Source organism: Phragmites australis, chromosome 15, assembly GCF_958298935.1.
Source record: "Phragmites australis chromosome 15, lpPhrAust1.1, whole genome shotgun sequence".
NCBI classification, from domain to species: Eukaryota; Viridiplantae; Streptophyta; class Magnoliopsida; order Poales; family Poaceae; genus Phragmites; species Phragmites australis.
In genome coordinates, this window is record NC_084935.1 from 26,196,862 (window position 1) to 26,220,426 (window position 23,565).

Genomic DNA, 23,565 nt, shown 5'->3' on the forward strand with positions numbered 1-23,565 from the left:
GCGCATGATCTCAAGATAAAAATAACACGGAAGTTACATTGGCAAATGGTGCTAGTCATATTGCTATACAAGATTGGCACATGGCCTGCACTAGGAGGGAGGATCATATGGTAGACAAGCTTCCAAGTTATAGACATCAGACAGCACTACAGATGACAGTCCGCTTTGGGAAAACTAAGTTCAGCTAAGTGGCTTTACTTGCCCAGATGAGTCAAGATCCTGCTGCTAAGTGCCTCTTTCTTACCAGAAACTGGAAGGTCATGTGCAGTCAGGTAGGATTTCAACTCCACTACCGTCATGTCCTTCAGCTGCAACTGGCAAACGCGGAATTTAGAAAACAATCATTGGCATGGTCAATTATGATTTAAGACGAATGGTGTTCTTCAGAGTTCAGAGGATAGTGATCCATCTGTGTGCTCCTGCCACAGAGCTCCTTGCTGACAATATTAGCTTGAGCTGTACAGCCATCTCAGTTTAGGCACATCAATGTTGCAGAGCATGCAATTGACTATTAGCATTTGCAGGCACTAATGATCTCTAAATACATTGGCATATTGCACTGAAAAGCTATATGTTGAATTCTAGTTGCATATTTACCGTCAGAAAACATTTCTAATCAACTTCAGCTTGTGGATTTTTCATGGCATTTAGTGCTTAAAGAATAACTTCATTGCCTTCCGCCTCTATGGAGATATGATCATGGTACGAGGACATTACGACTCACCTTTCCGTTATCTGCAAGTTCTTCCCAATCATAAGCTGTACTTTTCTGTGAAACTGCATCAGTGATTGCCTTCCGCTTCTTTGAAGCCTCACCACGGGAAGCTTTTGCTGCTGCTGCTTCGGCCTCCTCTTGGTCATAATTTTCACCATAGACTGAAGCCTTAAATTCCTCGATATCTTTAACTACTCCAGGCCTGAGATAAGAGTGGCAAGGAACATGCCACACAAGGAACAAATAAAATAAGAGCTGAATATTGCGTGTTGCTTTTACACAACCCTCATGTCTTTAACTTATTTTAGTGTTCAGTAGATCATTCTCTCATCTTTTGTGTGCCATGTTTGGGTGGAGTGGCATCACAAACACAATTGCCTATAGTTATTCAAGAATTTGTATGTGCAAGGAAAAGGGGTACAAATAAACAAATAAAAGCAAGTACCTAGCCATGCCTTCTTCGTCAGGCAGGGTCTCATCCTTTATATCTGGCATCTCATCTTCGCCTAAAGCTAGGGCCTCCATAGTGTCTTTGCAAAGCTGTTTGATGTTGGAGAACAGAAGCCACATCAGAGCATTTAGAAGTCACTGAATTTTGAGTAATAGGACATGTGCAATAAGCACCCTTATGGGCAGACAGGAAGATCGGATTCGAAAACTGCCTCCTCAAGTGGAGTGCCCTCAGCGGCTAGGCACACGCTGGGTACTATTTGCAGAAAGTGATGCTTGGGATGAGCAAGCGCATTTGTTGGCTTCCGAGCTGTAGCGGCAGCGGGGCAGGAGAGTTGGCTATTCGATTGATCCTCTGATGTTGATCTCCACCCTTTGTATAGGCGCACAAGGAACAAATAAAATAAGAGCTGTAAGTGGTATTACCAGCCCTTTGTATAGGTGTTGAGGCAGACAGAAACTAACATGGAATAGGCCCGCTAATATGCCCAATGTACCCGCAGCAATATGATGCAAAGCTATTCCTCTAGAACGAAAGGATCAAAACCTTTTGTAACCTACTCAGGATTTACAGCTTGTACTTTTCCGGTTCGTCTCTAAGAATTTGACACCCATATCCCAAGACCATATAAATTCGCAACAGATCTACCGGTCTACATTAGAGTGACATCTGGTAAATGTAAATAGTTTTCGAAAATATGGAGTTAGTTCATAGTGGATCCTACACTAAAGGAGATAATTCTAGAAGCTGTGGGCTTCTAGTTGAGCCTAGACTCTAAAGGTGAATTCTGTAGAAGTTTATATCGAGGTTTATACTCTAATTGAAAAGAAGACTTTAGACTGTTGGATAGTTTTCTGACGGCATGAAACATTCGAGAGAATGTAGCACTCTATTGTGCTTCTTTTTACACTCAGCTTTAATATGACAAGATAGCTTACAAGCAATATTGTCAATAATGACTTCATAGCTACTAGCCTGGGTTAGCAAATTGGCATACAGAGAAATTCCTCAGATCAAAGCGTTTCAATAGATTTGAAGCTTTCTTGATTTGTTCATCTGTTGCACGCGGCGCATCATCAGAAATCACATGAACCTGCAGATCAAATTAAGATAATTAGCTTACTGTGACGATAAAGTATAAATGCAATGCCAGTCCTTACCTCTTCAGGATATCTAATATCATCGGAGTATGGAAGATAGATCATGTGCATGCCAGGTGGCTCAACTTGACCACCAGAGGAAGTAACCTCTTCCTGTTTATTTTTAAATTCCAGACTTCACTTCAGAATGATATATCTCTATGCTAGCAAATCCCAGACAAAGAAATTCAGACAAAAAGTATTACCTTATTAAAAAAATGTTAGCAAAAATTATCTTTCTTTTGCAAGACGCCTACTCATTTTGGGTTTTATAAACAATCTGACATACAGAGATACATCCAGGTAATTATTTGAATTAAGATTAAAGCAAGAAATTACATGGTCATTTTGCCTTACAATATTACATGGTCATTTTGCCTGGCATCCTAAAACCGAAATATTCCAGACATATGTGGTGCCAGGCTAAGCTTAAGCAACGAAGCAATCAAATCAAATTGACAAAAGTGAAGCAAATTTTATTAGTGCAATTAGCATAGCATGTAGTTGGGGAGTCTCAACCTATTAGAATCAATAGTTGAGAGACACATTCACCCACGGACACCGAAAAAAGTAGGTAGTTTGTACTGAGTTCGGAGTTTCCAGTGTTCACCGGATACTCCGGTACTCAGTGTTTTAGGCCGGAGTCTCCGAAAAAGACTCCGCTAGAGAGCCTCGGTTCCGAATATTTTTAACTGTCTCTGTCGGAGACTTTCTCGGAGACTCCGACCAAAAATTCCCCAACTATCGGAGTTTCCGGTGTTCACTGGATACTCCGGTACCTGGAGAGGCCGGAGAGTCCGGCAAGTCTCCGGACTGTTTCTTCGTGGTGACTAAGTCTTGCCTGGAGACTCTGGTGTTCACCGGATACTCCGGACAGTTCAACAGAACCGTAACGGCTAGTTCTGACGCCGTTCTGAGCCCGTTTTGGATTGCAGGCCGGAGACTCCGGTGTTCACGGAATACTCCGGGGTAGGTAAGGCAGAACAGTAACGACTAGTTTTTTAGGGTGAGCTATATATAACCCCACACTCCCTACCATTTATGGCTTGCTGTTACTGCTGAGCTCCACCTTCAAAAAGCTTCCCAAGAGCATTTAAGAGCCCTTCAAACATCTCTAGCGCTTAATTTTGCGCCAAATTTGAGAGATTGTGTTTGGAAGTGAAATTGAGTCATTGAGTATTGAGTTCATCATCGAGCATACATTTGTGATCATTTCTCTTGGAGCCTCGTGCTCCTAGACGGCAAGACGTCGCCCATAGAGCACCCAATCATTGTGGAGTGCTACAGGAAGTTTGTAATCGACATCGACTTGAGTAAGAAAATCTAGCTTGATCTTTGTGGTCGCTAGAAGAGGATAGGGTTGGAAAAGACCCGGCTCTTTGTGAGCTCCTCAACAGAGACGTAGGCACTTCTTGTGAGGTGGCCGAACTCCGGGATAATATCTTGTCTCATCACTTGTGCAAGTTTTACTAGTTGTGTAGTCTTGGGATTTTTCCCATATATTAGTTTTTGTGATTATCTTGCTGTTAACTCTTGTTGTTTAAGCATTGTACTGATAATAGAACTAGTATTATCTTTTAGTCTCTAGTTATACTTGCTTAGCTTCAGTTGTTCTCGAGATCCTATATAGACCGGATACTCCGGACAGACCGGAGTATCCGACCTTCACCGGAGTATCCAGCATCTGTTTAATCCGCTGTTAAAATTTTCAGAAAAGCCTATTCACCCCCCCCCCCTTTACGCAACTTTAAGTACATTCAATTGGTATCAGCGCCTAACCTTCTATAAGGCTTCACCGCTTGGAGGAAATCGATATGTCAACATCTGGAAGCCCGAGGGGTCTAAAAGATAATCCGTTGAAAAACGACGACGGTAGTGGTAAGGGAATGAGAAGTTAAGTTTCTTTTAATTATGATCGTTTAAATTCTTCGAGCAATTACATCTCCGTGCCATCCGGGCGTGCACCATTCTTTGATAGTACACATTATGCCGTTTGGAGGCACAAAATGAAAATGCATTTAATATCTTTTCATCCAAGTATTTGGAAGATCGTTTACACAGGTTTTGACTTGTGAAAGGACAATGATGTCGCCTAGAGGGGGGTGAATAGGTGTTTTACAAAAATTCGTCCCCTTTTACCGATGGCCTAAACTTGCAGCGGAATATAAACTAACGGGTTTTTCACAAGTGAAAAACCTAAATATGCTAGGCCCAACTAGTGCACAATCACCCTAAATAAGTGTGAAAATTACAATCCTAAGGTGACAAAAATTACTATAATCTAGCGAGAGATATGCAATAAAACTTAAATTGAAAAAGGCTGAAAATATTGTTCATATGTCTGAAATTACTGTTCACCGGATAGACCGGAGTCTCCGAGTTGTACAGGTCTGGAATCTCCAGTAAAGTCCGTATTCTCTGGATTCTGTACAGAACTGAGCCCGAAACTGAATATAATGGATGGATAGAGAGTTCTAGCTCAAACCAAATGATGTCGTGTGTTCCCGGAGATGATTCCAAGTAGATCCACGGAGAATCTATACTCAAATACACACAAACAAGTAGATCGAGCAATATGCACAAAGATTTGAGCAAAAACTCAAAAGGAAAGAAACAAGAGAGGAGACACAAGATTTGTTTCCCGAAGTTCGGATTCACCACCGTGAATCCTACATCTCCATTGAGAAAGCTCCAACGAGCCGGGTCTCTTTCAACCGCTTTCCTCGATCCACTCTTGATTTCTTCCCTTGCGGAGGCGAAATCGAGCCCTTCACAAACTTTCCCGCGGCTCACCACAAGCACGGGAGCTCACCGGCGACACGTAGCCGGCTAGGAGGCTTCACCTCCAAGAGTAACAAACGCTTCGAGAACTTCTTATCGAGAACTCAAGTGCTCAAGATTGGATTTTAGCTCACTTGCACTCAATCTTCTAATCTCTCAACCCAACTCACTTTTCTTCTCAAATCACACACTAGAATGGAGTGGGAGAGGTTCTTTTGGCTCTAGAGGATGTTCTTTTCGTGCCCTTGTAGCAGCTCCAAAGAATGGGGTGAGTGGGGTATAAATAGCCCACTCCAAAGAACTAGCCGTTACTGTTCTGACACACCTACCCCGGAGTATCCGGTGAACACCGGAGTATCCGGTCCCAATTCCAAAAACAGCGTCAGAACGGTCACAGAACGTGTCAGAACTAGCCGTTATGCTCTTCTCTGGACTTTTACCGGAGTATCTGGCCTACACCGGAGTATCCGGTCGGCACTTAACACAGAAAACAGCCCCGGAGACTTCCCGGAGTCTCCGGCCTTTCCAGGTACCGGAGTATCCGGCCTACACCGGAGTCTCCGGCCACAGCACAGCTGGCCTCCGAAAAACGGCGATAACTTTTGATCCCGGAGTCCGATTTCAACGATTTTGGACTCTATAGAAATCTTATTCAGAGGGCTACACATCCCAACTGAATTCATAACCTAAAACACATAGGATTAAACTAGGAACACTCCAAAACCCATTTTGGACACTTCCATACTTTTCGCTCCGGACTCTTAACAACAAACTCTCACTTTGGATTTGGTTGGGAACTCTTGAGCATTGAGACGCGACAACTAGCTCACGTTGTATCCCTCTTAATAGTGCGGCATACCTATACTCAAATTCAAAGATAAAACTTGTTTGAACCATTTTGAGCTTTTGAAAAACTTTCAAGTACCGCTTCTTTCTTTCAAACCTTGAGGGTTGCCAACTTTCATATATTCTTCACTCCATCTCTTACTGATTCTTCATATGATTGATGTGAATCATCCATAGCTCCCCATGGCCTCGCACGGTCCATCGGTGCAAAGCCTTTACTCGCTCTTCACCACCGCCTTGGTCCTTCGGCGCCAAGCCATTTGCTTGCCCTTCACCACGGATGGTCCATCGCAGCCGAGCCTTGCTTGCCCTTCACCGTCTTGCCATAGAAAACCACTTTGTATTCGACATCTTCAAGGAATTCATTTTATCAAATATGGAGTCCACTCTTGTTCTTCACTCTTGGCATATATGATTTCAATTCAACTTATGCCTTCTTATGGATCCTAACCCCAACTCACTCTCAAACACAAAGCACATGTGTTAGTCCATAAAACCTAAATGACAACATTTATACCTTAAGTTACTTGATCTCCACAAGTAACTTATTAGCCTTCATGCATATTGTCAATCTTCGTATAGAACCTAACCCCACTCATTCTTAAACACATAGCACACGGGTTAGTCAATAAAACTCTATTGACAAGTCATACCTTTAGTTACTTAATCTCCACAAGTAACTTAGCCTTCAAGCTTATTACTAATCTTATTGAGCTCCTTGTTCTTCTTATGAGCATCACTAAAATCTCAATGATTTTTGATGCAATTCTTTGAACTCATGGCATTTACGAGCATCACCTAGAGCTCATTCATCTTGATGCATTTTCAATCTCCCCATTTACCTAGAGCTCATGCATATCTCTCATCCATGCATCACCTATGGAACAACCTACTAACAAACTCAACACCATTGTTAGTCCATAGGTATTGTCATTAATTACCAAAATCACACATAGGGGCTAGATGCACTTTCAACTTGCCGGATGAAGATTAAGAGCTCATTTCAAATGAAGAGCAAAATATGCACCGCAATGCTCAAGCCACAAGTGTCCTGCTTAGTGCCTTCAGTCCGGAGGAGTTCAACAAAGTAGATGGACTTGAGGAGGCTAAGCAAATTTGGGACACTCTCCAAGTTGCTCATGAAGGTACTACAAGCGTGAGAGAGTCCAAGATAGAGTTACTTGAGGGCAAGCTAGGAAGATTCGTCATGGAAGATCATGAAACTGCTCAAGCCATATATGATCAGATGATGGTGCTTGTAAACAAGCTAAGAGGGCTTGAAAGTGAAGACATTGATGATCACAAAGTGGTGAAAAGATTGCTTAGAGCTTTTGCTCCTAGGAATCCCACTTTGGTGACACTTCTCCGAAAGAGAAGAGACTACAAAATGCTCACACCAAGCGATGTGCTTGGAAGGATACTTGCCCATGAGCTCATGGAAGAAGCTAATGAAGTAAAGATTCATGCTAAGGAAAGCTCAACCTCCAAGAACAAGGATGTTGCATTCAAGGCAAGCAAAAGCAAACAAATTCAAGAATCAAGTACAAGTGAAGAAAAAAGCTCCAAAGATGAAGAGATGGCCTTCTTTGTGAAAAGATTCAAGAAATTCATGAGGAAGGGAGACTACTCCAAATACAAGAGAGATATGCCAAGAAGAGAACATCTAGAAAGGCATGCTATGAATGTGACGAAATTGGCTATTTCATAGCCGATTGTTCCAACAAGAAGAAGGGAAAAGACAAGCAAGATAATAAGAGCAAGTCATACAAGAAGGACAAATACAAGACCTATAAGAAGAAATATTCGGGTTAAGCACACATTGGAGAGGAATGAGATTCAAATTCCGACTCCGACTCCGATGATGAAGGGGTTGCCACCATTGCCATCCGCGAGCCTACACCAAGAAAATCACTCTTAATGAGTGATGATGATGATGACTCCCCCAAGTGCTTCATGGCTAAAGGCCGCAAGGTAAAATCTCAATCCAAGCTCCTAGATAGCGATAGTGAGTATGATAGTGATTGCGATAGCTTGTTTAAAGGCTTAAATAAAAATATTATGGCTAAGATAAATGAGCTAATAGATACAATAGATAGTCATGAGGAGACCCTCGAGAGACAAGAGGACTTGCTCATCCTTGAAAAGGAGAGAAACCTTGAACTCGAGAAGCTCTTTGCTAAAGAGAAGGAGAAAGTTGAGAAATTGTCAAATGATTGTGATTTGGCCAATTCCTCAATTGCTAATCTTAAGAGTAACAATTCTATGCTTCAAGAGAAATTATCATGTTTGAATAAAAATTATAAAACTCTTGAAATGCAAATTGATACCCTTAAGAGTGACTCATCCAACTCTAATGAAGCAAACTTGCTATCTAGTGCATCCACTAGCAATGGATGCTCTCGTTGTTTCAATATTAATATAAATGCTTGTACCACTAATGTTGAATCCTTGCAAGCATTACAAAAAGAGAATGAGAAGCTAAATGCCTTGGTCAAGTATGGATGCATCAAAACTTATAAATCAAAAGATGCACTCTACAAGACCATTCAAGCCAAATACAACAAGCTAAAGAGAGGGCTTGAATTTGACCAATACACGAGCAAGCCAAATGGTCGTGTGATAATGAATAGAGTGGAATACCTCAAGTTTGTCAAGGGAGGCAAGCAAGATGGTTACACGGCTCAAGCAAAACAACCAAAGGCTCATGCTCCTCAATCCACATTATATACCTTTTATATGCTCAAGAGAAACCACCATGGTAAAGTGGTTGCTCTCTATGTTGGTCACCGCACAAAAGATAGACTTGTCAAAAAGAAATATGTGAGTACCAAAGGTGCTTGTGACTAACGCTAAAGGACCCAAACAAATTTGGGTACCTAAAATAAAGACATAACTTTGTTTTGTAGGCATACTCCTCTGGTGGATCAAGTTGGGTCATTGATAGTGCATGTACAAATCACATGACCAGAGAAAAGAGTATGTTTTCATCTTTTAAAGAAGATAGAGGACCTCATGAAAACATCGTCTTTGGCAATGATGGAAAAGGAGAGGTAATAGGCTTAGGTAAAATTCTCATTTTCAATGATTACTCTATTTCAAATGTTTTGTTAGTTAAGTCTCTTAATTATAATTTGTTATCCGTGTTATAATTATGTGAGATAAGTTATAATTGTTTTTTACTAATGAGGGTGTGATCGTCTCTAGAAGGGAAGACGCCTCAATAGCTTTCACCAGTAAGTTAAAAGGTAAATTTTATCTTGTTTATTTTTCAATGAATGAAGTAAAACCTAAAACTTGCTTGATTGCTAAGTCTAGCATGGGCTGGCTTTGGCATCGCCGACTAGCCCATGCTGGTATGAGGAATTTGTTTAAACTTCAAAAGGGCAAGCACATCCTATGACTAATAAATGTTTTTTTTTGAGAAAAATAGAATTTGTAGTTTTGTCAAGCGGGAAAATAAGTCGGAGCACCTCATCCCGCCAAGAACGTGATGACAACTACAAGACCATTGGAGCTTCTTCACATGAACTTTTTGGGGCCGATTGCCTACATACGTATTGGCGGTAACAAATATGGTTTAGTTATTGTTGATGACTTTTCACGTTTAACATGGGTATTATTTTTGCATGACAAAAGTGAAACATAAGTCATATTCAAGAAATTTGTAAGAAGAGCCCAAAATAAATTTGAAGTGAAGATCAAAAGGGTGAGAAACGACAACGGAAGCGAGTTTAAGAATATACAAGTTGAAGAATTTCTTGATGAAGAAGGGATCAAGAATGAATTCTCGGCACCCTACTCCCCCAACAAAATGGAGTGGTCGAGAGGAAGAATATGACTCTAATTGAGTCGACAAGAACAATGCTTGATGAATACAAAATATCGGATCAATTTTAGGCGGAAGTAATCAACACCGCATGCCATGCCATTAATCGGTTGTATCTCCACAAGATCTTGAACAAGACCACATATGAGCTACTAACCAGTAACAAACCGAATGTTTCTTACTTTAAAGTCTTTGGTAGCAAATGCTTTATTTTGAATAAGAAAACAAAGAGTTCTAAATTTACTCCAAAAGTAGATGAAGGCTTTATGCTTGGTTATGGATCAAATGCCTACGCCTATCGTGTTTTCAACAAAACCACCGGTTGTGTTGAAATTGCGAGAGACGTGACATTTGATGAATTTAATGACTCCCAAGTGGAGCAAATTGATCCTAATGTGTTAGGTGATGAAGAAATTCCAAGCGAACCAATTAAGAAGATGATAATTGGTGAAATCAAGCCTCTAGAACCACAAAAGCTACAAGTGCCTCAAAATGATCAAGATCAACCATCTTCATCAATGCAAGTGGAACCATCAACATCAATGCAAGATCAAGGCGATAAACAACCTCAAGAACAAAATCAAGCCTATGAACTTTTTGCTTTCTTATTCAAAATAAAGCATTTGCTACTAAAGACTTTAAAGTAAGAAACATTCGGTTTGTTACAGATTAGGAACTCATATGCGGTCTTATTCAAGATCTTGTGGAGATACAACTGATTGATGGAGATACAAGCTTCCCCCCAAAATTGATCCGACATTTTATATTCATCAAGCATTGTTCTTGCCGACTCAATTAGAGTCCTATTCTTCTTCTCGACAACTCCATTTTGTTGGAGGGAGTAGGGTGTCGAGAATTCATACTTGATCCCTTCTTCGTCAAGAAACTCTTCAACTTGTATATTCTTGAACTCGCCTCCGTTGTCGCTTCTCAACCTTTTGATCTTCACTTTAAACTCATTTTGGGCTCTTTTTACAAATTTCTTGAATATGGCTTGTGTTTCACTTTTATCACGCAAAAAGAATACCCAAGTGAAACGTGAATAGTCATCAATAATAACTAAACCATATTTGTTACCGCCAATACTTATGTAGGCAATCGGCCCAAATAAGTCCATGTGGAGAAGCTCCAATGGTCTTGTAGTTATCATCACGTTCTTGGCGGGATGAGGTGCTCCGACTTATTTTTCCGCTTGACAAGCACTACAAATTCTATTTTTCTCAAAAGAAATATTTGTTAGTCCTAGGATGTGCTCGCCCTTTTAAAGTTTAGACAAATTCCTCAGGTCAACATGGTCTAGTCGGCGATGCCAAAGCCAACCCATGCTACACTTAGCAATCAAGCAAGTTTTAGGCTTCACTTCATCCGTTGAAAAATCAATAAGATAAAGTTTACCTTTTAACTTACCGGTGAAAGCTATTGAGGCGTCTTCTCTTCTAGAGACGATCACACCCTCATTAGTAAAAAAATAATTATAACATATCTCACATAATTGTGATACAGATAACAAATTATAATTAAGAGGCTTGACTAACAAAACATTTGAAATAGAGTGATCATTGGAAATGGCAATTTTCCAGAGAGGGCTGAAATGAAGAAGTCCATGGGCCAACACTCTTCAGATGATCTGCTGTTCTCGCCGAAAAATGAACAATGCACTCACCGGATGTTCCGATGAGCACATCGAAGGATTCACTGGAGAGGTTGCTCGGCTTGGGGTTGGCGAGATACACTCACCGAATGTTCTGGTGATGAAGATTGAAGACCATCAGATGACCCGATGACATGACTGTGGACTCTAACGGCTAGTTTCTATTGCACTTACAGGATGTTCCCGTGCTAAGGAAAATGTGCTCACCGGATCATCCGGTGTTCACAGTTTTTTGAGCCCGAGAGGCAACGACTAGTTTTAGGAGTTAGGGCTATAAATAAACCCCTCACTTAGCCATTTAAGGGTGATAGAGCTCAAGAGCATACACATACACTTGAGAGTTCTTGTCACCAAAGTTAGCACATGGAAGGCCAAAGCAATTAGCACAAGATTAATAACTTGATTAATGCTAGTTTAAGCCTAGTGTGCATCTAGCTAGATGATTAGTCTAGGGTTGGATCAAGTGAGTGATCCATTCTTATTACTCTTGGTGTTTGCCAGCATCTAGACAGCTTGGCGGCGTTCTTGTCTTTCGAGACCCTCCAAGATGGTTGTGGAGCCGCAAGCTTTGTGAGTGAATGTACTTAAAGTTGCCTAGAGGGGGGGTGAATAGGTAATTCTGAAAATTAAAATTTAACAACGGATTAAACAGATGCCGGATACTCCGGTGAAGGTCAGATACTCCGGTCTGTCCGGAGTATCTGGTCTAGTCCGGAATATCCAGGCTATACAGGATCTCGAGAACAATTGAAGCTAAGCAAGTATAACTAGAAACTAAAAGATAACACTAGTTCTATTATTAGTAAAATGCTTAAACAACAAGAGCTAACAGCAAGATACTCACAAATACTAATATATGGGAAAAATCCCAAAACTACAACGACTAGTAAAACTTGCACAAATGATGAGACAAGAAATTATCCCGGAGTTCGACCACCTCACAAAGAAGTGTCTATGTCTCCGTTGAGGAGCTCACAAAGAGCCGGGTTTTTTTCAACTCTATCCTCTTCTAACGACCACAAAGATCAAGCTAGATTTTCTTACTCAAGTCGATGTCGATTACAAACTTCCCGTGGCACTCCACAATGGTTGGGTGCTCTACGGGCCACGTCGTGCCGTCTAGGAGCACGAGGCTCCAAGAGAAACGATCACAAATATATGCTTGATGACGAACTCAATGCTCAACAACTCAATTTCACTTCCAAATACAATCTCTCAAATTTAGCGCAAAACTAAGCACTAAAGATGTTTGGAGGACTCTTAAATGCTCTTGGAAAGCTTTTTGAAGGTGGAGTTCAACAGCAACAACAAGCAATAAATGCTAGGAGGTGTGGGGGTATATATAGCTAACCCTAAAAAACTAGTTGTTACTGTTCTGACTTACCTACCTCGGAGTATCCGGTGAACACCGGAGTCTCCGACCTGAAATCCAAAACGGGCTCAGAACGGTGTCAGAACTAGCCGTTACGGTACTGTTGAACTGCCCGAAGTATCCGGTGAACACCGGAGTCTCCGGGCAAGACTTAGTCACCACGAAGAAACAGTCTGGAGACTTGCCGAACTCTCCGGCCTCTCCAGGTGAACACCGGATACTCCGGTCATTTAAATTAAATGCTAATCGAGACTCTCTGGCGGAGTCTCTCTTGGAGACTCCGGCCAAAAACTTTTTCTACCCGGAGTATCCGGTGAACACCGGAGACTCCGGTCTTTTTCTATTAAAAAAATAAAAGCTTAACCGAGGCTCTCTGCCGAAGACTTTCTCGGAGACTCCGGACAATTAAAAAATATTCGGAACCGAGGCTCTCTTGCATGGTCTTTCTCGGAGACTCCGGCTTAAAACACTAAGTACCAGAGTATCCGGTGAACACTGGAGACTCCGGGCTCAGCACAATCTGCCTATTTCTCCCCGTATCCGTGGGTGAATGTGTCTCTCAACTATTGGTTCTAATAGGTTACTTTGAGCATTGAGACGCCATAAAAGCTAACAATTGCATCCCTCTTAATAGTACGGCTATCCTAGACTCAATTTCAAAGATAGAATAATTTAAATTCTATTGAGTACTACAAACCGCTTCTCTTTTCTTTTCGAGGACCGTCAATCATCATGAGTCTTCACAAATGAGACTAAAACATGTTCATAGTTTCGATAAACATATTAGTTCCTTAATTATTTTGTCATCAATAAGCCAAAACCCACTTAAGGGGCATAGATGCACTTTCAGTGAGCGAGAGTGGCACGTGCCGGAGTGGCGAAGCATGTAACATCCATTTTTCCTTCTCCCTCTCTACTCTCTCTGTGTCGCTGCCTTATGGACTCCACCTGTCATTTCCTCCCTCCACCTACTAATTTCCCTTCCAGATTTGCACCAGATTTAAACAACGCTTCAACCTCGGATAGAAACCGTTGCGAGGAGCAATTGCACAGAAGCAATCAAATCGCGAAGGAATTGGATAGGATTAGAGGAAACCAAACCCTAACGTTTCGCCACCACATTAAGAACCGACCAGCTGAGTCGATTTCCCCTCCTCCATCTATATAAGCAGCAAAGACCTCCGCCCCCCCCGGTCGAGCTCCCATTTGCCTCACCGCGCTCAAGCCCTCGTTTCCCGTCGAGATCCACCCACCTGAAGAGCTCGTTGCCGTGCTACTCCACACCTCCCTGCTGTCCGAACTCACAACCGCGTTCACCGTCGGCATCTCAACGTCGTCCGCCACTTGCCGTCGAGTTTTCGGCCACCGCACAAACCTCCAGAGGCCGCCGAATCTTCGTCGTTAAAACTCATTGTCGCCAAGCCGCCTGATCTTCCCTGGCTCTCCACGACCCTTCATCTCCACGACCCTTCAAACGAGCTCGTCGTCGGCATCTTGTCGCGTTCCGTTGTTCGATGTCGTATTCCGAGCGCTGCATCGCCGTCTCCATCCTTCTCTGATCATTCTTCGTTGTCTCGAGCCACCGCTGGCGTACACCCGCGCCGAAGCCTAGGTATGAAGTCTCCCTCGTCATAGAATCTTGAATAGACGGTTAGGATTAGAAGCTAGATACCCTTTCGCGTAAAACCGATCTCGGTCGTCCGATCTTATACCAACGCGTTAGATTCAAATACATTTATATGACTCAACATCGCCATGTCATCAACCCACGTGTGCATATTCGTTCGATGTGCCTCATCAACGCGTTCAGCCAGCTAGATGACGTCCGCCTTGCGCAGTAATTAGGTTTTTCCTTTAGATGACTTCACCAACGTAAGGTTTTTCTTTATTAGAAAAATCAAGTAAATTAGATAATAGATTAAATAAATATTTTTAATATGTTTTAAATTTTGTACTTACTTTTTAGTATTAAAAATAATGCAAATAATGTTAGAATAAATGTTTTAATTAGAAAATTAGGTTTAGAAAATCTAGAATAATTATAATAATATTTTTAATCTGTTTTTGTGCATATAATTAGTTTTAATTCCTAAAATTGTAAATAAATTCTATAAAACTGTTTTTAATTAGTTTTATGTTGTAAAATAATTCTAGAAAATTGTAAATAAATGTTTTAGACCTCTTATAAATTCAAGTAAATTAGTTTTAATTCTAGAAAAATAATTTTCACATTTTTTGGCCATTTATTCATTTAGCTGTAGTTCTTACGTTGTAGCTCTGATTTGGGCGAACCTTGCGCCCAAATGTTTATAAAATAGTGCCCTAGCCAAGAACGTTCAAGACCAGGGCCTCAGTGATTTTGAGCAAAACTTCGAAGAAAAGTATACTTGAACATCTTGCGCCTAGTTTTATAAAGTGTTTATTTTATAAAATTGCATGCTTGTCGAACTTGTGTAGTTAACCTATTGTTAGGGTTTACTAGTATTTTCCCCAACATTCCTTGTAGCCGTAGTATGGTTAACATGTTATGGGTACAATATGCTTAGTGTTGCTTAGTCATGGGTAGCATAGGCAAATGATGAATTTGAATAACGATTATATAGAACATAGGGTTAATTCTTGGTGAAGTGTTTAGACACATAGAAGTTAGGGTCTGGAAAAGTGTGGCATGATGATTGGACTGTGGATGTGGTCCGAGCAAAAATTGTGGGCTTTGACTAATATTTGTTGATTACCTTGTGTTGGATGATAACGGTCTTACCCAGACTATGTTAAAGACTGGTTCATAGAGCAATCACCCATAAAAACAGTACAACCACCAGCTTGGTATGAAACAGGTCTAACCGAGTAATTCACTATCCTCTCAACATTTGGTGGTACGGGGATGGAAGGTATACTTCCTGGATCTGTAAGGCGCAAGGGGGCTTCTGGAGTTGAGGGTGTACTCCCATGACGGTAAAACCTTAGCAGGTCGACATGTGCTGAGAGAGGCGATGTAAAGACTTTACAGTGGATTCCTAATGCACACTTGGAAATGTGTAAGTGTCATCCGTCGGCCAACGGGTACTCAACAAAATAGGAAGACACGTCTTGTGGGCAAAGTGTACGACCTTTGCAGAGTGAAAACTAATATATCAGACGTGCTCACAGTCATGAGCGGCATGGACCCTCATATGATTAGTCGAGTGGTTTCGAGTTGATTTTTGGTTGGTTCTGGTGGATCACAATGGTGAAAACTGTGATTTGAGTTTAAGCTTGTTTAGAGGTGGTTGGAACCTTTACTCAAGTTTTAGAGAATCTTTCACTTAGTAAATAGGTTAAGTTTATAAAACTTGACTACAAAATGGTATTTATGCAAATAAACCCTTGAGTATTTTCCTATCTTAACTACAAAATGCCTATCTTGACTTTGACCCACATGTCATATTTTCCCACACTTGCTCTCCCCCATATACTCACACTTACTCTCTCTCATCATCTTGTTGCTACTCAGAAGGCGAAGAATTCGAGGAGTTTTCGAAAGACGAAGTTGAATTCTAAGCGTGTGACTTTTCGATCGATTGCTTGTGAAGCAAGGTGGTTGAAACTTTGACTCAAGGTTTAGAGAATCTTTCACTTAGTAAATAGGTTGCGTTTATAAAAATTTGACTACAAAATGGCATTTATGCAAATAAACCCCTGAGTATTTTGCTATCTTGACTACAAAATGCATATCTTGACTTTGGCCCACATGTTATATTTTCCTACACTTGCTCTCTCCCATATACTCACACTAGCTCTCTCCCATCATCTTGTTGCTGCTCAGAAGGCGAAGAATTCGATGAGTTTTCGAAAGACGAAGTTGAGTTCTAGACGTGAGACTTTTCGGTCGATTGCTTGTGAAGCTAGGCATTGCTCTGAGTCTTTTGCTGCTGTGTAATTTCCTTTTAGACCCTTGGGGTCGTTGATGTAATAAGTTAATGTTGTAATAATGGATATTGTGTCTACTACCCACTTATGACACCACTATATGAATGTAATTTGATCCTGACATACATATAGTTTACATTCGGTTTGGTTTTAAAATCAGGTGTGATAAAGCACTATCATAGTGAAGATGGTGGTGAGCATCCAAGAGAGGCTTAGTAGAAGACCCATTTGCGAGTGGGGAGCTCTGACGGCTATCTACGGAGTCATCCGACCGAGGAGCTTGACCCTTGCAAGGGGCTCCAACGTGGACTAGGAGTGAGTGGCAATTCACTGATACCACGGGAAAAAGTCGTCATGCCAAGTGTTTGCATTCTCGATACCCTTTACATTGCGCACCTATTTCTTGCACTTACTATTCCGTATTTACCTTTCCTAGAATTGTCATGTGTAGTTGGTAGGATTGGTTCCTAGGGTGCAAAATTTTGTTTTAGTAGAGTAGAAATACTACATAAACCTAAAGTACATTTAGATATAAATTGAAATAGGTTTATCTTGTAGTTTTGAGCCTTAGTTTTAAGTGATCATAATTCACCCCCCCCCTCCCCCCCCCCCCGGCATCATCGATCCTTACAGGGGTGACTCTAGTAGTCACTTCTTAATTGTATATGATTGTGTATGCATGCGATCATATGAATAGACTTTTGCGTTATGTAACAAGTCTCCTAGGCACTACAATAGTTCACAAAGAAATACACCTTTTATGAGTTCTGAATCTATTTATTTTTTGGTGAGGCACACACATCTCATCTAAACAATCAATTTCCTAGATGATGTTTAAGATTGTGTGACCATAACAAAAATAAAAACAGTAGCCTTACATACCAATCAGATCTTTGATAACCTCTGCTCTATAATCACGTGTCTAATATTCCTTTGCTGCCTGTTTCCATCCATTAGCTCAATACAATTTCACCAGATCCTAACGTATGTGTCCGTACAGCTTTCAGTTTGACTATCACTAGTTTTTGTATATTGTTTATTATCTGATTGTGAGATGCTGCTCCATCATTTCTAAGAAAATCACAATAATATTCACTGTAGTGCATAGTTGTCCCACTCCACCAACACGCTTGCTAATTATCTATTCCTTTCTTGACTCGTATGAAGTATGAACAGTTTTCAGCAGGTCCATATGACTTGTCTGAATTAAAAGATTAAGTCATTCAAATTCAAACAAACACAAGGAATATCATTTTGCAGCAAGAGGACTGGGGCACGATGCACTCAGACTCGTAGAGACGGCACCATAAGGGAGTCCACCTCGACTTAAAGCCCTTGAGGTGATTTCACTCAAGCTGTTGGGCCATCTGCACCAGACCAAACTATGTCTTCACCTTTGGATACTTTGGTGGACACCAACGAAACACTTGACAAAAGGACACTCGATAACCAAAACCTAACAAGGAAAACAATATAGGGACATTTCTCGAATATCTGACATAATCATATGGGCAAGTTTGCTTCCTCCATCTTCTTTCCCCTCATGACAAATTAATGTCATTCATAATATGGATTTATGAGCAACACAGTATTGTACTTTTTAGATGATTACGTAATGTCAACAATGACAGCATTGCTAGAGAATCAAACCAACAACCTTAGAACTAAAGTATTATGCCAGGAATAAAATTGCATGCCCAGTATGTTCTGTATTGGTGTGGCTGGCGAATTGGAGGCAACTTTTGCCATGAAAGATAGGAACCAAAAGTAGTAAAAAAAAAAACACTTCAATAGCACAGGAGTAGAAATTTCACCAAAGAAAAGGCAACACGGAATTTATTTTTAACAATTATCTCACCTTTAACGGAAGGTTACTGAGTGAATCAAGCCATGTGATTGTCCCTACAAAAAGAAGTAACAAGCATGTACTTAGATGTTGTCACAACAACATTTCTCAAAGAAGCATATAATAGACAGAAGTCAGAGCATGCCTGGTGTAGTAGGATGGATCATTGCATATGTATTCACTTCTATGCATACATCATTGGTAATCGCAAAAGAAAGAGTTTTCACTCTATGCTTCTTTATTATTCGTTTTCTCAGTTGATCAGTCATATCCTCCAGCCTTCAAATACAATAAGAAATTATGTGAAAGTAAGGGGGTGTAACTGAAAATGTTGATTCAAAGGAAGTACAGCCTTCTCAAATGATTAGAGATCAACAGACCAGTAGCATAACAAAGAACAAATAATCAACACACTTTGGCATAGCAGGAGTCTCCAAAACCTCTATACATGCACCAAGAACCATGCAATTCAAGTTCTACTATTTGATTAGTTCATGCAAGAAACCCACAAAACTTAATGAAAACATTTGTGTGCTCGAATACAGCTAAAGGGTGCTTTCATCTTTGTATCGTATGCTCTCAAAACACACAGAGAACTCTGCACAAAAGTGCCCTCCATGACAGACTTCTTCGCGGAGGTCAAGGACAAGTTTAGATGAGATGCTTTGCTATGAAGGTATGGTGCATAGTGGGCTGGGTGTTGTAATGAAAAATTCTAGCACTCCCTTCAATGAACTGGCAAAGCTCTTGCCACTCGTCCAAAAAAGAAAAGGACAAGTCCACATGGAAACAAAAAAGGGTCAATTTTGATTCTGTAAACAAGCTATCTCCATTCACAACTCAAGTCTGAACATTTGTTTTATTTGTGCAAGGAGATAATAAGAATGAAATGCCAATCAAATATGTATCAACTGAATCTAAAAAAATCAACAAGTAATGTTAACTCTTCAAGAACAGTACTTTTCACCAGTAGATGACAGATACTCCGTTATCTCATCTCCGTCCAGACCAATCAAACCCTGGGTATTCGGAGATAGTTAGCAGTTAGCACTTAGAGAACAGGAAAAGCAATAGCAGGGACTTACTGCATAAAACAGGGACATGTTGAACTCCTCATCAGGCCGGCCCAATGGAAGAAGCTCAATAGACAGGCCAAGATCTTGTGCATCCTGGAAAAAACAAGTACTGATATGGTAAACAAAGGATCAAAAAGAACATACTATCTCATTTTGAATATGTGGGCAGCGTGCAGTATGAAATAGAATATATATCTGTGATATAGGCATACCTTTGCTCATTGAACTGTTGTCCGAATCATATCAGTCTTCACTGCTCCTGTAATAACACCAAAAGGGTCATCTTCGTTGGTGAACATAAGAATTCGCTTGCTGACGATCTTCGCAGATCTGAAAATTTTCAAAGGACAAATGTGGAATCACTAAGTCCAAATTGGTATTAAGCAGTGCATTAAAAGGAAGTAGAAGCGCTCATGGCATGCTACATTCATTTATTTTTATTACACAAAAGTCTACATCAACATTCAACATGAGCTGATGCAAAATAGATTAGTTTACACAGTGTGCAGAAATTTTGGCTTCACCGAGTGCTCCTCCAGGAAAGGCAGAGGTACAAAGGGGCTACAGAACATGTTGATAGCCCACAGGAATTTGTTACTGGATACAAACTATGAAACTACACAAAAGACAAAGGAGTGGAAGTGGCCACACCCTTTGCGCAGCAGCCTGTGCCACTCAAAGAGCACTGTACAGAGTATTCTCCCGAGATCCAGCAGTGATTCCATATTGACTTCCAATGTTGCTCGTAAAAGAATCTGCTATAAGTTGAAACAAGCTTTAGAACTAGAAAAAAAAAAAAAAACAGGATTTGCTGGTTTCCTTTCTATACATAAATATCTCACATAGTTTCTATAATCTTATGATCTAATCCATCAAGCCTGTTTGTCCAGGCCAAAATAAGATTGACTACAAAACCTGATGATTGTGATAATAGACAGGACGTACTGCTTAGCCACCGCAACAAATTAAATTTCTAAGAGAACATGAAACCAACCTGGTCTAGAGACTAAAACAAATTCGAGATTCCTGTTTTTATTAAGTCTTCTAGACTGATTTTTAGGCATATGTAGTTTGCTACATGAGTTAAGAACTAAAGGTAAAATAGAAGGCAGCAGACTTTCTCTACTTGAGAAAGTGGGTGGAAGCAATACTAGCGACATGGGAAAAACAGGAAGACCCAAACAAAGACTCTTGTGTAGAGAAGATAGCATAACTACTACTAAACAGAAAGGTCTTGCAAAACCAGCTCGAGCCAAAAAAAAAAGAACTCATAAAAGTAAATCAGGCATTCCACTAAACAGTTTATATTTTGAGCAAAACTATTATCTGTGAACCACAATTTACATAATATTTAGTAGATGAAAGAAGTTGAGCATGCATGTCCCTCAAACTTTGAACACGTGTGACCAAGGAATAATTCATATAGTGGTATACTGGTATTACCTTCTATGGAAGAAAAATCTTTAATCAGTCTTGCAGTGGGTCTATCGAGTGGATCTCTGTCTCCAACATTATAAACATAAACACCAGCCAAATCCTGTAAATTCTTCTTCTCTTTCTACAAGAGTTGTGAGTAAGTTGGATCAAGGCAATCGGCAGCATACTTTGCATTATCAGCGCATTGGTTCTACTTTATAATGCTATCATGCAAAATTAATGGATAGTATAAGGAACATAAGCAGGCAATGTTGCATATTGTTGAAAAAAGACTAATAATCTAATATAAACTGTGAATAATTATGCATAGTTAGCTCAGTTTTTCACCTTTACGAAAAGCATCCAAAATAGAGCAACGTTCTATCTTACAGAACTCGTCATTCCCAACGCTGATCCTTTCGTTCAATACTGAATGCAACTGCACTTTAAATGTCTTATTTTAGTTTTCCAAGTTCATTTCTTATGCATCAGGCTTAGTAACTGCTCCATGCAGACACTGAAACGCATGCAAACAGGATTTTAAACTTTGGCTATTGATATTTTTCTGTTAATACTTAAACTGGATATCTAAAACCATGTGTAGATTTGTCTCAAAATACTGTTCATATGACCAATTTAAATTTTTTTCTTATTATTTTTAAAAAACACATAAAATCTTAAAATTGTCTCTAGTGTTTTTATATATTTTTATATTTTCTAAAAAATTGAATTTTTTTAATTTTATATTCAAAACCAGTCAGATTCAAAATTCATACGAACCAAATTAACCAGTTTCAACCCTGGTAGGCCGGCCCTTTTTTCCTGTTGGTTTTAGGTTAACATGTTTTGTTTTGAGAGGATGAGAATCTTTTTAGTCAACAAGAAGGATTTTTAATGAACCAATACCAGGGAAAGTAGCTATAAAAAGACCCGGGAAAACTATCGCAAGAGCCGGCTCGTGGTCCGGGCTGAAACGGGAGCAGGCACCGGCCCACGAGTTACAGTATTAACGTAAACAGGTTCGTATAAACAGTATAGCATCGTAAATCGCTGTAGCGCTCCTGTTCACAAAGTGAAGTCAAGGATCCGGATTCGGATACGAGGGGTTCCGTCCAGATTCCAGCGTCCCTTTCGAACAGATCCATCCAATTGCGCCGCCGCTCTGCCGGTGATAATACCTCCAAACCTTCTGTTGTAGAAAGAAATTAATCAATCTAGGATGGAGATCAACAATTGCCGGTTAATCGCCACTAAACAGGCGGCAAAATTAGCTACGGACGAATCAAACAGAATTGACACATATGTTAGGGTAGCAAACCCAGGAGCATAACATACTATTATAACTTGTTCATCATACAGGCGAGCAGGAGGAGCATGACGACGAGCTTGGGAGGCGCGATCGACATCTCAAGTTTTTACAGATGACTACTGCCGCTGATGCTACTGACAAATCTAGAGCTAGGCATGGTTCCATCTGAGAACGCTATGGATGGATCAAAAAGGAAGGGAGCATCTATAGGCGAAGGGCGGGGAAGGGAGGGTCGCCGGCGTCGGTGGGTGTCTACTTCTTGGCCTTCCTCGCCGCGCCCTTCCTGGACGGCGCGGCGGCCGCCTTCTTGGGGGTCCCGGGCTTCTTGGGCGCCGCCGCGGCCTTCTTCTTGGCTGCAGCCGCGGGCTTCTTGGCCGGCGAGTCCTTGGCGGAGGTCTTGGCAGCCTTCGGGGGGCGGCCCCTGGGCTTCGGGGCCGCAGTCTTGGCCTTCGCCTTGGGGGACGCCGCCTTGGGCTTGGCAGCGGTCTTGGCCTTGGCCTTCGGGGACGCCTTGGGCTTGGCGGCGGCCTTGGGCTTCGGCTTGGCGGCGGCGACGGGCTTCGGCTTGGCGTCGGCAGCGGCGGGTAGCTTGAAGGAGTTCTTGACCCTGGTCAGCTTCCCAGCGGCGGCGAGCTTCTTCAGCTGCACGGCGAGCTGCTTGCGGAAGTTGGGCGGCAGCTTCCCGCTGTGCTTCTCCTCCACGTACTTGCCGATGGCCACCGAGCTCGACCCGGTCCTCTCCTTCAGCGCCGCAATCGCCTCGATGATCATCTGCACGACGAGCCCATCTCAGATCAAATCACCAATCACGCAAAGCTAGAAGCAAACGAAATAACGAATCGAGGCTACGACGAAACCATCGCAAACGACCGCCTGCGTCCTTACCTCGGCGTACGGCGGGTGGGCTGCCGGCTTCCTCGGGGCGGCGGCCTTCTTGGCCTTGGGCTCCTTTGCCTTCTTCTCCTTCACGGCCTTGGCCGCCTTCTTCGCGGGCTTCGCCTCCGCCTCCGCGGCGGCCGGAGCCTCCACCTCGGTCGCCGGGACCTCGGTCGCAGCAGCTTCCTCCGTCGCCATCACTCGGTCTCACTCCCACTCAAACCCTCTCCGAAATGCGCGTGCTCTCGAACGGTCGCTCTTGGTGCGTCGGCGGCGGCGGTGGGTGATGAGGATGCCGGAGGCGAGGACGAGGGGGTTTAAATAGCGTGGGGAGTGGGGGCCAACTCGTCGA

General features: G+C 41.6%; 1 protein-coding gene and 1 pseudogene across 1 annotated transcript; both read right to left on the reverse strand.

Annotated features, from left to right (window-relative positions):
- LOC133892248 (ATP-dependent DNA helicase 2 subunit KU70-like) lies at nt 1-22,434 on the reverse strand (annotated as a pseudogene).
- Nucleotides 22,333-23,514, reverse strand: LOC133893104 (histone H1-like). Its single transcript, XM_062334068.1, has 2 exons — nt 23,223-23,514; nt 22,333-23,108 (listed from the first exon to the last, which is right to left on the reverse strand). The coding sequence occupies exons 1-2, from the start codon at nt 23,409-23,411 to the stop codon at nt 22,590-22,592; spliced, it is 708 nt and encodes a 235-aa protein (XP_062190052.1). The 5' UTR covers nt 23,412-23,514; the 3' UTR covers nt 22,333-22,589.
- Nucleotides 23,515-23,565: the final 51 nt, after the last annotated feature.

Excerpts from the sequence above, each read along its gene's own strand:
- LOC133893104 (XM_062334068.1), bottom strand. The coding sequence starts at position 23,411 with ATGGCGACGGAGGAAGCTGCTGCGACCGAGGTCCCGGCGACCGAGGTG. Across the intron at positions 23,109-23,222 it reads CCCACCCGCCGTACGCCGAG|ATGATCATCGAGGCGATTGC; the intron begins GTAAGGACGCAG and ends CTCGTCGTGCAG.